Source organism: Mus pahari, chromosome 2 (genome assembly GCF_900095145.1).
Source record: "Mus pahari chromosome 2, PAHARI_EIJ_v1.1, whole genome shotgun sequence".
Classification (NCBI taxonomy): Eukaryota; Metazoa; Chordata; class Mammalia; order Rodentia; family Muridae; genus Mus; species Mus pahari.
In genome coordinates this window covers 18,425,621-18,441,648 of record NC_034591.1, presented here as the reverse complement: position 1 = coordinate 18,441,648, position 16,028 = coordinate 18,425,621, and the positions used below count along the sequence as shown (strand labels likewise).

Sequence of the window (16,028 nt, the reverse complement as noted above, 5' to 3'; positions counted from 1 at the left end):
TTTCCTGGATATTTTGAGTTAGAATCTTTTTGCATTTTGCATTTTCTTTAAATGTTTTGTCCATATTTTCTCTGGAATCTTCTGCATCTGAGATTCTCTCTTCNATCTCTTGTGTTCTGTTGGTGATGCTCACATATTTGCTTCCTGATTTCTTACCTAGGATTTCTATGTCCAGAGTTGTTTCTCTTTGGATTTTCTTTATTTATTCTACTTCAATTTTTAGATCTTGGATGGTTTTGTTCAATTCCATCACCTGTTTGCTTGTGTTTTCCTGTAATTCTTTAAGGGATTTTTGTGTTTCCTCTTTATATACTTCTACTGGTTTGTCAGTGGTTTCCTGTAATTCTTTGAAGGATTTTTGTGCTTCCTCTTTAAGGACTTCTACCTTTTTAGCAGTGTTATCCTGTATTTCTTTAAGTAAGTTATTAATGCCTTTCTTTAAGTCCTCTANCAGCATCATGAGATATGATTTTAAATCTGAATCATGCTTTTCGGTGTTTTGGGCTATCCAGGACTCCCTGTGTTGGGCGTATTGGGTTCTGATGATGCCCTGTGGTCTTGCTTTCTGTTAGTAAAATTCTTAACATTTGCTTTTCCCATCTGGTAATTTCTGGTGTTAGATGTTCTAGCTGTCTCTGGCTGGAGCTTGTACCTCTTGTGATTCTGTTAACCTCTGTTAGCACTCCTGGGAGTCCAACTCTCTCCTGAGTCTCAGTAGTCAGAGCACTCTCTGTAGGCAAGCTCTCCTCTTGCATGGAAGGTCCACAGAGGTCTGGAGCTCAGATCCACCTCCTGGCTGAAGATGAAGGCCCGAATAGACCCTGTCCAAGAAGCTCTGTTACTTCTGTGTCCCACGTGCTCTCAAGTGCAGACTGGTCTCTGAGAGACCCGGGATACAAGATGGTGCTCCCACCTGAGTCCTGAAGTCAGAGCCCTCTCTGGATTCTGACTCTCCTCAGTGATCCTGTGATACTGGGTGTGCTAGGACACATGTGGCGTGGAATGTCCTCTGGGGTTCGTGGGACCATCTGCTGAGTTCATGCCCAAGGTGGCATGGGGCTGGCGCTGACCAGAACCTAGTTTCTTTTCACTTAAGTATTTATGAATATATTCTGGACACTGCTAACTTTAGTTATTCTTATGTGATGACTACAGAATTAAATTAATGATCACCTGGAATATATAGAGTACCAATCATTTGTTCGAAGCAAATTCACTATAGAGAGAACATCAGAAGAAACTTTCCTGAGAGCTGTAGAGAGGACTTATTACCTGAGAGAGTATGTATGTTCCTCCAGAGGAGCAGCAATGGGCTCCCAGAAACCATATCAGGTAGCTCCATGAGAGCTGTCATGGCCTCTGGAACTTCATAGGTATTCAGACACACACACACACACACACACACACACACACACACACACACACATACACACCTGAGCCTGCATGTATACAGGTAAAATGAAATTTTAAAAATTTCCTTGTAAGTTTTAAACATGTAAGATCATGTACATGAATATGATACATAATTTTATGCATTATATCCCTAAAGAAATTTGATGATGATTTTTGGAAAATGTTTACAATCCTATGCATCTAAGTTTTGCCAAAACATGTTGTGTAGAGTGTAAAGGAATATAATTAGCATATAGTAATTTTCTGAAAATATTTTCTTTAATACTTATATAATATGGGATTCATAAAGACATTTAGAATACTGTACCATGGACTTTCAATATGCTCACATATTATCAATTTTCGGGCCATTCCATTTCCAATTTTTCCTATTCCCTCCTCCACAGTATTGTTATACCTCTAAAAATGTGTTTATTTTTGTTATTCATATAAATATTTATTTGTACATTTATATGTGCATCCCTTGCATGCCTGGTGCTCATAGAAGTCAGAAAAGTGTTTCTGATCCCTCTAACTATGCAGTTTTGAAGCTGTTCCCCAATTNTTTCCANTGTCTTTTCTGNGTTCTCAGGTATCTGATGTGATCTTTCTGTTCATCTCTCAGGAGCACATCTACAACTGATAAAAAAAGCCTAACAGTGATGTTTCCCTTTTCTGTAACTTGGATACCACTTCCTGAAGATTTATGCAGGGTTGCTGTTGTAAGAGAAGAGGTGGGAGGAAGAGAATGCCCTTGTCCCACCATAGTTCCTGTGCTCTGGGCAGGCAGATGCAAAAGGACTGCCAGATGCTTTCAATGTGGCCCCAGGTGGGCATCTGGCTATGTGAAGCCACTGACTCCACTGGCTGGGGATGGACATTGGGCAGCCCCCAGTACCAGGGTCTCAGTCTCTGGCATCCCACGCTGGATACAGCAGAGGAGTTAAGAACAGAATAGGGGCCCCAGGGCGACACTCTCGGCCCCAGAGATATGGAAAGAGGGCAGAGGGAGAAAGGTTCCCATGCCAGTGAGAGGAACACAGGTCCCCCAATGGAAGAGCTAGAGAAAATACCCAAGTAGCTGAAGGGGTCTGAAACCCTATAGGTGGAACAACAATATGAACTAACCAGAACCCCCAGAGCTCGTGTCTCTAGCTGCATATGTAACAGAAGATGGCCTAGTCAGCCATCATTGAGAAGAGAGGCCCCTTGGTCTTGCAAACTTTATATATCCCAGTACAGGGGAACACCAGGTCCAAGAAGTTGGAATGGGTGAGTAGGGGAGCAGAGTGGGAATGGGTACAGGGAACTTTTGGGATAGCATTTAAAATGTAAATAAAGAAAATATCTAATAAAATTTTTTATAAAAAAAAGAGAGAGAGAGAGAGTCCTAAGTCTGATCAATGGCTAGAGCACAGGACGGCCTTCCATTGAGAGGTTAGAAATGGCTCATTAGAAGAAAGCCTATCTCATCATCCAAGAACAGTGGACCTTGATGTACAGACACAGTCTATGGTTTTAGAGATTTATTGTAAAAAGGCAGGGGGAAAGAGCAAAGGTAGAAAGAAAGAGAGACCAGCTATGGCCAAGAGGAGAGAAGGGGAGAAGGAGAGAAAGAGAAGAAAGGCTAGAGAGTAAGAAAGTTTAAAGAAAGATGTAACAGCTTAGAGATTAAGAGAGAGAGAGAGAGAGAGAGAGAGAGAGAGAGTAAGAGGGAAAAAGCCAAGTGGGGCCAAGCAGCCCCTCTTATACTGGGATTGTTATCTTGCTCTTGTTAGGTAACTGGGAGGAGTCTAGCCTGAAGGTCAGAAGCTTGGGACATTGTGTATTTCACTGAAAGTCATGAGCCTTTCCTGTGGGGGCTGTGGGGATGGTAACTTTGACAGGAACCAGGTGTCCAGGAGACATGAGGGAACACTTTCTGTCCCATGTAGGTGAAAATTATCACTGGAGACCAGCCTTTCTGTGCATAACCCATTGCCCCAGAAATTCTGCTTTTATTTTTATAAGAAGGGTGGGTCACTGATGTGACTGTGACATTTGTGGTGAAAATTTAGGATGGGTGGAAGGATCAGAAGAAAACATATAGCCTAGAGACATAGCACAACTAAGCCAGAGTAGTAAGGAGGGTTAAGGGTAAGGGTTGGGAAAGCAAGAGATTATACAATCAATTAATTGTTCCATGGGTAGTACAATTTGAGGGTAATAACATCAGTTTTGAACAGCAATTAGTTAATCTAGATAGACATTATGTTTTCCTTACTATCATGTAACTTTCCCCAAGTTCAGCAACTGTTTGGCTTTTGCAAGAGAGGTCATCTGTAGCAGGAAGGTCCCAAATCTGTCTTCTGTGGTGTTCAGTGTGTGTCTTGGGAGTCTTCAGCCAGATGAGGGTTTTGGTGAAGTCAGCTTTGTCTGTAGGTCTCAGGAGATGGCACTGTTTCAGGTGGATCTGTGACAGCAGGCACCATGTGAAGATAGACCTGTAGAGTGATTGTAACAGAGGAGCAGAACACCAGCAGGGTATGCCTGCATAGGATGGTTAGCAAACATTATGCCTGCAATGGTTTGCTTAGGAGCACATCATGGTCTGCTTTGGATGGCTGAGGAAGAAAATATCATGTTAATTGTGTATCTGGGGTAGGCAGTAACAGTTTGTCTGTAAAAGGAATCTGGTTGTTAATTAAGGATTGGATGATTTTTGAACCGTAAATGAAATCTTAAACAAGTTGAAAAAAATTTTGGACATATATCATGAATGCTAGAGAGGAAATAAGCATTTCATTAAAGAAGCAAGAAAATTTTGGGTTGAAGAGCACGATTTAGGTGTTCCTGTAAGGGGAGCACAGCCTTGGGTGCAGTTTTCACCGGTTTAGCTGGCTAGGGGGAGAGGCACATTTTACCCTGTGGTTGTTTTGTCTTCTCCCTGTGTTTTTTCTTGGAAAGCAGAAGGTGAAATTTAACATAGAAGGTTGAGTGAAAGGCCTTTTAGCCAAGGCAGCAGTAGCCTGTTAGCCAATGTGAGAGCACAAATCTTGTCCTCTGGCCTATAAAGACTTCAGGGAATTTTCCTCCAGCTGGCAGGGGAGACAGAGCTCAAAGCAAGCACTGCCATAGGGGCACTGCTGGGCTGGGCCTTCATTTGCATAGATCCAGATCAAAGAGGAGAGCAAGGCCAGAGGAGCAGCAGAGTCTGTGAAACCTGCTGCAGCTAACACCTATAAAAGAGAGGGAGCAGGGAGGAAGCTGGCCAGGAGAGAGAGAGAGAGAGAGAGAGAGAGAGAGAGAGAGAGAGAGAGAGAGAGAGAGAGAATAAAAAGCCTAGTTTTTGAACAAGATCACTCACAGTCTTGGGAGATTTGGAGTTTTGATGTAGGTCTCTGTGTGCAGAGTGTCTTCTTTAGCTGGTTCTATCTCGTGTGGATGGCATAACCATCATCTTGCTACCATTTGCTGGGCTATGGGTATAGGGGAAGTGGGGGGGAGGGAGAGAATGCCCTCTTCCCACTAGAGTCCTCTTCCCACTAGAGTTCCTGTGCTATGGACAGGTGAATGCAGGAGGCCTGCCCAATACTTTCCACATGGCCCCAGGTGGGCATCTGGCTGTGTGAAGCCACTGACCCCACATGGTGGTGGATGGGCAAGGGGCAGCCCCTAGTACCAGGTTCTCAGTCTCTGGCATCCAACGCTGGATATGGCAGAGGAGTTGAGAACAGAATAGGGGCCCCAGGGTGACAGGAGCCAGGGGTCCAGGAGAGATGAGGGAACGCCTTCTGTCCCATGTAGGTGAAAATTATCAATACCAGGTCCTACCTGGGTTCAGGACCTCAACTCTACTGGAGACCAGCCTTTCCATGCATAGCCCATTGCCCCACACATTTATACCCCTGAACTTTCTTATCAGTATAGAGTACTTATTACTCTAGTATCTTGTGTTCTGGAATTCCTCTCTGGCCCCACTTCTGTGAACACTGACTTGTAGTCCCAAATTGGGTAACAAGATGCAGCATTCAGAAAAATCCTTTGCTTTCACTAATAAAATGAAAAAGGGAAGTCTTTGTCACTTCCTTCAGGTTGGTTTCNCCTCCTAGAATTTAACTGGAAAATAAAACTTTTCATTTTATTTAGTAATGTTAACACATTCACAGAGAACTAGCTCTTCTTGAGGTTGGATAATCTTCCTGTGTAACAAGGAGGAATTCTCATCATGTTTTTTCCTCTCATGTATAAACTCACCTGCAGTGTTGCTACTTCCTCTTTCCTTGGATGGATACTTGCTTTTTCGACTTACTCACTGTGAATACAGAACTTCCAGGTGTACATTTCTCTATTTCCTTCTGAGTATTATATAGCATATAATCACTGCAGTAAGATATAATTCCTTGATGGACCCTTGCTTTTTTGACTTACTCATTGTGGATACAAAACTTCCAGGTGTACATTTCTCTATTTCCTTCTGAGTATTATATAGCATATAAGCATTACAGTAAGATATAATTATGCTCTGAATACCTGAAATTTTATGATTATATATATTCTTTCTTTCAGTATAGAAGAGAGCTAAAACTGTTGAAATTAGTATATCAGATATGCTCTGCTCTTATTTTACTAGTGAAGTTAAGGTCATTTCAAGTTTAAGATCTAAGTGATATATCAATTTTATGGATAACAAATGCTGAGCTGTTAGGAAAATTGTAGGCAAGATATTGTTTTAAAATCCTAAAAATTTTTTACCGATTAACAGAAGCAACATAACTTCTTTGCCTATTTTAATGTTATTTTTGTAATTATAATTTTTATTAATATAATTATACTTTTTCTCAATCTTCAGGCTCACCTTGTGACCCCACATTCATCCTGAGCTGTGCTCCCTGCAATGTCATCTGCTCCATTATTTTCCAGAATCGTTTTGATTATAAGGATGAGAATTTTCTTAACCTCATGGAAAAACTAAACGAGAATGTCAAGATTCTGAGCTCCCCATGGTTGCAGGTGAAGTCAAGAATTTTTTTCCTTCCTGAAAACACATATGGTGCTTTATTGCCACAGATAAAATTCAATATGGACCAATAAGTGAGGTGACAAGACACCTTGGTTCTGACCAATATATTATGAAAAGAATATCTGGAATGGAGTCACCAGCCCTTTGCTATGCCAATATAAAAACCAGGAAAAGGCTAGGTTGGATCGATTCTTCTAGTCTTCTAGCTCCTTCTCCATTTATTTTCCCACTGTTATACACAGAACTGTTGGTATCAAGTACAGCATTTAAATCAAGAAGTATGCCGGATCACTCACAAGACATACTTTTGTGCAAAATTCTTGTAAACTAATAAGTAATAAGTAATGTCCATCATATTTCCAGGCAGGGATATCTTAGTTTAGAAATAATGTTCTCTTAAAATGAAAGAATATTAATAGTAATGAAATGTGCCAGGAAACCTTGAGTAGTTTCAGTAGTTTGATATTTGAGGCAGAATCTTAATGATGAGGTGACAGGTAGAAATGAGAATACAAGCAGTTCAATGCTGTATGGACCACAAATATACTTACATGCTTGTTCTAGGCTGAACTGGCATCTCCTGAACTTTGCATAGAGAATGACTGTGAGATAATAGATAAACTTGTAAGAGGTATGATATACATTTGCTTTCAAGGTCCTTAGGAGGCCCACCCACTTCTGGATATTCACTCTGTGCTGAACCTGGTTTACAGGCATTAAATATACCCTTTTGCTATAAATCAAGTCACCCAATTTTCTACTTTTATGATATGACAACTGTCAATGTCAATAAATTACATTGTATCATATTCCAAACTTTCAGGGAAGAAATGATATAAACCTTTTAGGAATTGTCATAAATATGCTTTATACTAAAAAGAATTCATGTATGCTGAAGTTTATGATTATCAATTGATTCAGGAAATTCTCATTAAAGTGTATCTACTATCACAGAGAATTGATCCATGCATGAATTGAAACACATTTTCTTTATGTTGGATGTTATTTTTATTCATGTCTGAATCTATAAACTCAAGTTAGTCTTTCTATATACTATACATATATTTTTTTATTTACATGTGCTCATTTATAAAGGTTCTTTGGCAGATGTATAATGAATATTAATATATATATATGTGTGGTAAAATAATAAAAAGACTGTTTTTCTTTATGCTATCTTGTTCTACATTAATACACAGAAAGAACAGATAATTTTTAAGTTGAAATTCAGGAATTAAGCATTATAATTCTATTCCAATTCTCTAATCTAATCTGGCAATTTACCAGCAAATCCCCAGGCATTTGCATTTTTGGACTTGCCTGGCTCTCTGGGTGTAAGATGCATAGTGCCTTGATTTCTCTCAGGACCCNTTCCTCATGCTGAATACTCTCTTCCTCTCTGTCTCTCCCAAGCTGGTGGAAATCCTGCACTAATATTTCTGTTGCATAGTTATTGGGTTTTCCAGCTGCTATTGACAAGTCAGAGAATAAATAGTGAGCATGGTTTATACAAAGTTGAGGTAGCAGATTCTTCATATAAGTATTAAAATTCTGTATCTCAGATTGTAACCAGATAGTGGGGTAGAGAAATCAGCATTTGCATGATAGAAGAATAAACTTTACAGAGTACACAATACCATTATACCTACAGTCAGGGAATGGAGGGATTCACCAGTGGTTAAGAATGTGTGTTCCCTTCCAAAGGACCTGAGTCCAACGCTCATCACCCATGTCAGGTGACCCTAAACCACTAGCTTCATAGGATCTGATATATCAGACCTTCAAATAAATTTCATGCGTAACACACAAACTGGCACACAAATAGACACAGAAACACAGAAACAAATACACACACATGCACATACATAACTAAAATTAAAACAACATATCTTAACAAAATAAATTCCTGATCTAATTTTGCAGGTCTGCAATAATTTCCCTTTACTCCTTGACTATTGTCCAGGAAGTCATCACAAAATACCAAAAAACATTAATTATATTAGAAGTTACCTGTTGGAGAAAATAAAAGAACACCAAGAATCACTGGATGTTACAAACCCTCGTGACTTTATTGATTACTACCTGATTAAACAAAAACAGGTAAAATGTTAATATAAGATTATTTTATTGTTCTATCATTTTCTGGTTTGTTGAGCATTGAAATGTTTGTCAGAGATGTTTCAAGTCAGTATATTAGGAAAAAAATTTCAGTACAGTACGTGTTATATGTTGGAATGAACCATAGAGATACTAGTAACATAAATGGAATTTATTCACCAGAGCATATTACCTTCACTTTAGCAGAGGAGAAAACAACCCAAAGGGCAGGTAAGATGGAATAAAATTCTAATCAATTAAAAAGTAACCAACCATCATGGAAGTGTGAATATTGGTACCATAAAAGCATCTATTTTATGGCTATATTTCCTACATGTCTAGTGGATTAAACTTGATCTAGCCATTTTTTTTAAAAGAATGATAGGTATAAAAGTTAATTTCTGAAGGACTAGATGGTGAATGAGGAGTCATGTTGTGGGAAAAGTGTTGATGTGTCAAAGAGCAAGGCTTTCTGTATAACCTCGTTAATTTTTCCAGGAAATGATTAAGAATTTGTAGCCATTGGTTTTCCTGGCTGCATGGACTGTGTTGGCACTGTGAAGTTTATTCAAAAGATAATTTATCAGTTAATTTTCGTGGGAATTAGTAAAAATCAGTTGATTTTGGGGGTTAGTTGTGCACATTGATTCTGCTCCACTGAAACTGATTGCCTTTTGCTAGTGGTTCACCACCATGAGTTTTTTCTCCTGTAATTCTTAGCAATACTTAAAACCAAAGTCTAGTTTCTTTAATTTTGTTATATCTTTGATTATTTTGATCATTTATATTTCTATTTTTGTAAGACTATAGTCCAGAAAGTCAGCCCAGTATGTGTATGTGGTACCTCAAGGAAGTAAACATGTTACATTTATTTTATGGTTGTATTTTATTTGCCTAAAAAAACATTGCAACTGCCAATTTCTTTTAGTTGGAAAGCATCCCATCATTATGAAAAAAACACACCACATCCGCTACTGATCACTGCTTTTCTGTAGCTTTTAGTTTTTTTTTCTTTAATTTGCTAATTTTCTTGTAGGTTCTTCTCCTGTGTCTTGGCAATATCGTCTCTGACACAGCTCAGCTTCTCGTAGCTCATTTGTCACCCGCAATCTTCTGTCCTACTCTCTGACTCCACTCTTCTGTCTCTTGGATACTTCTCCTGCCTTCTGCCCAATCCTATCAGCCAACTCGCAGGCTCTGCTGGCTTTTTATATTTTATACCCTCTCCTGTTCCCAATATTCTAGGAGGCAACAGACAATAAAGGTCATGGGGTGAACCACTTTTAAAGGATAAGAATTATAAAAAAGTCAGTTGACAAGTCTTTGTAATCACTTAAAGAGATAGTTACACAGAATAAATCAAGTTACATTCCCCACAAATTTTATGAATTCATTGTTTTTAATAGCTGAGTAGTAATCCCCTGTGGAAATGTACCACATTTTCTATATCCATTCTTTTGTTGAGGGACATCTGTGTCCTTTCCAGCTTCTGGATCCTATAAATAAGGCTGCTATTAAGAAAGTGGAGCATATGTCTTGTTATAATACTGGAACATCTTTTGGGTATATGCTCAGGAGAGGTATTGCTGGTTCCTCAGGAAGTACTATGTCTGTTTTTCTGAGGAGCCATCAGACTAATTTCCAGAGTGGTTGTACCAGTTTGCAATCCCATCAGAAAGGGAACAGTGTTCCTCTTTCTTCATATCCTAACCAGCATCTGCTGTCACCTGAGTTTTTGATCTTAGCTATTTTTACTGGTGTGAGGTAGAATCTCAGGGTTGTTTTGATTTGCATTTCCCTGATGACTAAGAATGTTGAACATTTCTTTAGGTATTTCTCAGCCATTTGATAATCCTTGGTTGAAAATTCTTTGTTTAGCTCTGTATCCCATTTTTAACAGGGTTATTTAGTTCTGTGGAATATAACCTCTTGAGTTCTTTGTATATATTGGACATTAGCCTTCTATCAGATGTTGGACTGGTAAAGACCTTTTCCCAATCTGTGGGTTGACATTTTGCCATATTGACAGTGCCCTTTGCCTTACAGAAGTTGGTGATTTTATGAGGTCCCATTTCTCTATTGTTGATTTTAGAGCATATGTCTTTGTTGTTCTGTTTATGAAAATCTCCCCTGTGCCCATGTATTCAAAGAACTTCCATATTTTCTCTTATATTAGTATCAGTGTATCTGGTTTTATGTGGAGGTCCTTGATCTACTTGGACTTCATCTTTGTATAAGGAGATAAGAATGGATAGATTTTCATTCTTCTTCATGCTGACTGCCAGTTGAACCAGCAGTTGAAAATGCTGTCTTTCACTTGATGGTGTTTGCTCCTTTTTTAAAGATCAAGTGACCATAGGTGTGTGGGTTTTTTTTTTTCAGGGTTTTTAATTTTATTCCATGGACCATCCTACCTAGACTAATATGCACTTATCAGTGAGTGCATACCATGTGTGTTCTTTGTGACTGGTGTACCTTACTCCTGGTAGTAATTGCTAGTGCCATCCATTTTGCCTAAGAATATTATAAATTCATTGTTTTTAATAGCTGAGTTATACTCCTAATTCCTTTTTTTATTAAATATTTTCTTCATTTACATTTCAAATGCTATCCTGAAAGTCCCCTCTACCCTCCCCCTGTCCTGCTTCCCAACCCACCTACTCCTGCTTTCTGGCCCGGGCATTCCCCTTGTACTGGGGTATATGATCTTCGCAAGACCAAGGACCTCTCCTCCCATTGATGGGCTACTAAGCCATCCCCTGCTACATATGAAACTAGAGACTCAAGCTTTGGGAGGTACTGGTTAGTTCATGTTGATGTTCCTCCTATAGGTTTGCAGACCCCTCTAGCTCTTTGGGTACTTTCTCTAGTTTCTTCATTGGGGCCCTATTTTCTTTCTCACCCAGTTTGTCCTTTGTGTTGAGGAAGGTTACTGATTTGTTTGAGTAATTTTTATATGCAGCCACTTTGCTAAAGTTGTTTTTCAGTTTTAGGGGTTCTCTGGTGGAATTTTTGTGGTCACTTATGTATACTATCCTATCTGCAAATAGAGATATTTTGACTTCTTCCTTTAAAATTTGTATCCTTTTTACCTCCTTTTGATGTCTAATTGCTTTGGCTAGGACTTCAACTGTTGTATTTAATAGGTAGGGATGAGAGTGCAGCCATGTCTTTTTCCTGATTTTAGTGGGATTGCTTCAAGTTTCTCCCCATTCATTTTTATGTTGGCTACTGGTATGCTATATATTGCTTTTACCATGCTTTTACCATGTGTAGGTATGGGCCTTGAATTTCTGACCAATCCAAGACTTTTACTATGAAAGCTTGTTGAATTATGAAGGCTTTCTTAGCATCTAATGAGATTTTCTCTGGTTCTTTTATTCTTTTTGTTTCTTTATATAGTGGATTACATAAATGGATATCCATATATTGATCCATCCCTGCATCCCTGGGATGAAGCCTACTAGATCATGATGCATTATTAATTTGATATGTTCTTAGACACGGTGTATTAGTTAGGGTTTTACTGCTGTGAACAGACACCGTGACCAAGGCAATGGGGTTGGCTTACAGGTTCAGAGGTTCAGTCCATTATCATCAAGGCAGGAGCATGGCAGTATCCAGGAAGGAATGGTGCAGGAGGAGCTGAGAGTTCTACGTCTTCATCCAAAGGCTGCTACTGGAAGACTGACTTCCAGGCAACTGGGGTGAGAGTCTTAGGCCCACACCCACAGTGACACACTTATTCCAACCAGGCCACACCTCCAGATGGTGCCACTCCCTGGTCCAAGAATATACAAACCATTACACACTGTTTGCAAGAATTTTCTTAAGTATTTTTGCATCAATAGTCATAAGAGAAATTTGTGAGAAGTTCTCTTTCTTCGTTGGGTCTTTGTGTGGATTAGGTATAAGCATAATTTTGGTTTCATAGAAAGAATTGGGTAGTGTTCATTCAGTACACATTTTTTGGAATATTTTAGAGAGTATTGGTATCATATCTTCTTTGAAGGTCTGATAGAATGATAGAATCCTGCACTAAAATCCTGGGGCTTTTTTTCTTGTGAGTGTGTGTGAGACTTTTAATGATTGCTACTATTTCTTTTGGGGTTATAGGACTGTTTAGATGGTTCATCTTGCAGAGACTATTAAAGCTAGAAGGTCCTCAGCAGAAGTCATATGGATTCTAAGGGAACACAAATGCCAGCCCATGCCACTATACCCAGCAAAACCCACAATTACCATAGACGGAAAAACTAGGATATTCCATAACAAAGCCAAATTTTCAGAGTAGATTTCCACAAATCCAGCCCTACTAAAGCTAAGAGATGGAAAACTCCCACACTCCCTAGTAAAACTCCCTAGTAAAAAGACATAAACTAACAGACTCAATATGTAAATGTGACCGAGAATTTTTCTGCATGCAGGAAACATGTCACAGGGACAAAGACAGATACTATCTCAGAGTAAAAAGTTGAAAAACAATTTTCCAATCAAATGATCACAAGAAACAAGCTAAAATATCCATTCTAATATCAAATAATATTGATTTTCAACCAAAAGTTTTCAAAAAAGATAAGAAAGGACACTTCATTCTCATCAAAGAAAAAAACATACTAAGATGAACTCTCAATTCTGAATATCTATGCTTCAAATGTAAGGGCATGCTCATTCATAAAAGAAACTTTACTAAAGCTAAAAGTACACATTGCACCTCAAAGAGTAATTGTAGAAGACTTCATAATGCCACTCACAGCAATGGACAGATCATGGAAACAGACACTAAACAGAGACACAGGGAAACTAACAGAAGTTATTAATCCAAATGGATTTAACAGATATCTGTAGAACATTTCATCCTAAAACACAAGAGTGTACCTTCTTTTTAGCACCTCATGGTACCTTCTACAAAAAAGACAATATAATTGGTTGCCAAAGAGGTTTTCACAGATACAAGAAGTTTGAAGCAATCCTATGTATCACATTAGATCAACATGGACTAAGACTAGTTTAAAATAACAGTAAAAATAACAGAAATCCCACATAAATATGGAAGCTAAAAAACAATCTACTCAATGATAACTTGGTCAAGGAAGAAAAAATAGAATTAGAAACGTTTTAGAATTAATTATATCCTCCCTCCTTTCCCCCTCCTGTGAGTGCTTCATTAATATTCAGAAAATTTAAAGTTAAAAGAGCAGTATTAATCCATCCCAGGGGTTTTTTAATCTTCCTTTTTTGTTTTATATGCATTTTTTCTAAAATGCATTAGATCTTTCTATGACTCCTTGTCCTGTAGAATTGTATGGTTACCAGCGTTATGCTTTATATTATACTATGAAAAGAATTGCTTCATCTTACTAGAGACATAATTGGGGGCATTTTTAGTCTTAGTTTGTACCAGTATCCCTACAATAGTCATTTACTTCTAGTATATGTCTAACTGTAAGATAAACCATTTCAGAAGTCAGAGCAATTTCCCATGGACACTAAGACTGATCTTCAATAAAACCATAAATAATAGAAAGCCAACATTCATGTGGAAGCTGAACAACGCTCTATTCAATGATACCTTGGTCAAAGAAGAAATAAAGAAAGCAAAGACTTTTTAGAGTTTAATTAAAATGAAGTCACAACATACCCAAACTTATGGGACACAATGAATACAGTCCTAAGAAGAAAACTCACAGCTCTGAGTGCCTCCAAAAAGAAATTAGAGAGAGCATACACTAGCAGCTTGACAGCACACATAAAAGCTCTAGAACAAAAGGAAGCAAATTCACCCAAGAGAAGTAGATGGCAGGAAATAATCAAACTTAGGGGTGAAATCAACCAAGTGAAAACAAAAAGAACGATTCAAAGAATCAACCAAACCAGGAGCTGGTTCTTTGAGAAAATCAAAAAGATAGATAAACCCTTAGCCAGACTATCTAGCTGGCACAGGTACAGTATCCTAATTAACAAAATCAGAAATGAAAAGGGAGACATAACAACAGGTCTGGAGGAAATCCAAAACATCATCAAATCCTACTACAAAAAGCAATACTCAACAAATGTGGAAAACCTGGATGAAATGGACAAATTTCTAGACACATACCAGGTGCCAAAGTTAAAACAGGATCAGTTTAATGATCTAAACAATCCTATATCCCCTAAAGAAATAGAAGCAGTCATTAATAGTCTCCCAACAAAAAAAAGACCAGGACCAGACCGGTTTAATTCAGAGTTCTATCAGAACTTCAAAGAAGACCTAATTCCAACTCTCCTCAAACTATTCCACAAAATAGAAACAAAAGGTATTCTACCCAATTCATTCTATGAAGCCAGAGTTACATTGATACCTAAACCACATAAAGACCCAAGAAAGAAAGAGAACTTCAGACCAATTTCCCTTATGAATATCGATGCAAAAATACTCAATAAAATTCTCGCAAACTGAATCCAAGAACACATCAAAAGGATAATATATCAAGATCAAGTAGGTTTCATACCAGGGAGGCAGGGATGATTTAATATATGGAAATCCATCAATGTATTCCACTATATAAATATACTCAAAGACAAAAACCACGTGATCATCTCATTAGATGCAGAGAAAGCATTTGACAAAATCCAACACCCATTCATGATGAAAGTCTTGGAAAGATCAGGAATTCAAGGCCCATACCTAAACACGATAAAAGCAATCTACAGCAAACCAGTAGCCAACATCAAAGTAAATGGAGAGAAGCTTGAAGCATTCACACTAAAATCAGGGACTAGACAAGGCTGCATACTTTCTCCTTACCTATTCAGTATAGTACTTGAATTCCTATCCAGAGCAATTAAAAAACAAAAAGAGTTAAAGGGGATACAAATTGGAAAGGAAGAAGTCAAAATACCACTATTTGCAGATGATAAGATAGAATATATATGTGACCCTAAAATTTCCACCAGAAACTACTAAACCTGATTGAGCAGCTTCAGTGAAGTAGCTAGATATAAAATTAACTCAAACAAATTAGTGGCCTTTCTCTACACAAAGGATAAACAGGCTGAGAAAGAAATTAGGCAAACAATACCCTTTATAATAGTCACAAATAATAAAATATACTTTGGTGTGACTCTAAATAAGGAAGTGAAAGATCTGTATGATAAGGACTTTAAGTCTCTGAAGTAAGAAATTGAAGATCTCAGAAGATGGAAAGATCTCCCATACTCATGGACTGGCAGGATTAATATAATAAAATTGGCTATCTTTCTGAAAGCAATCTACAGATTCAATGCAATCCCTATCAAAATTCCAACTCAATTCTTCAACGAATTAGAAAGGGCAATTTGTAAATTCATCTTGAATAACAAAAAAACCTAGGATAGCAAAAACTCTTCTCAATGATAAAAGAATCTCTGGGGGGATCACTAAGCCTGACCTAAAAATGTACTACAGAGCAATTGTGATAAAAACTGCATGGTACTGGTATTGCTACAGACAGGTAGACCAATCAAATAGAATTGAAGACCTAGAAATGAACCCACATACTTATGGTCACTTGATCTT

At 38.1% G+C, this 16,028-nt stretch overlaps 1 protein-coding gene across 1 annotated transcript in view; it reads left to right on the top strand.

Moving 5' to 3' along the window:
- The window catches only part of LOC110316176 (cytochrome P450 2C39), a 49,277-nt gene that overhangs the window by 20,081 nt on the left and 13,168 nt on the right, over positions 1-16,028 (top strand). Inside the window, exons 4-5 of the mRNA XM_029534992.1 lie at positions 6,224-6,384; positions 8,318-8,494. Of these exons, the coding sequence (XP_029390852.1) occupies positions 6,224-6,384; positions 8,318-8,494 (338 nt within the window). The remainder of the gene's footprint in view (positions 1-6,223; positions 6,385-8,317; positions 8,495-16,028) is intronic.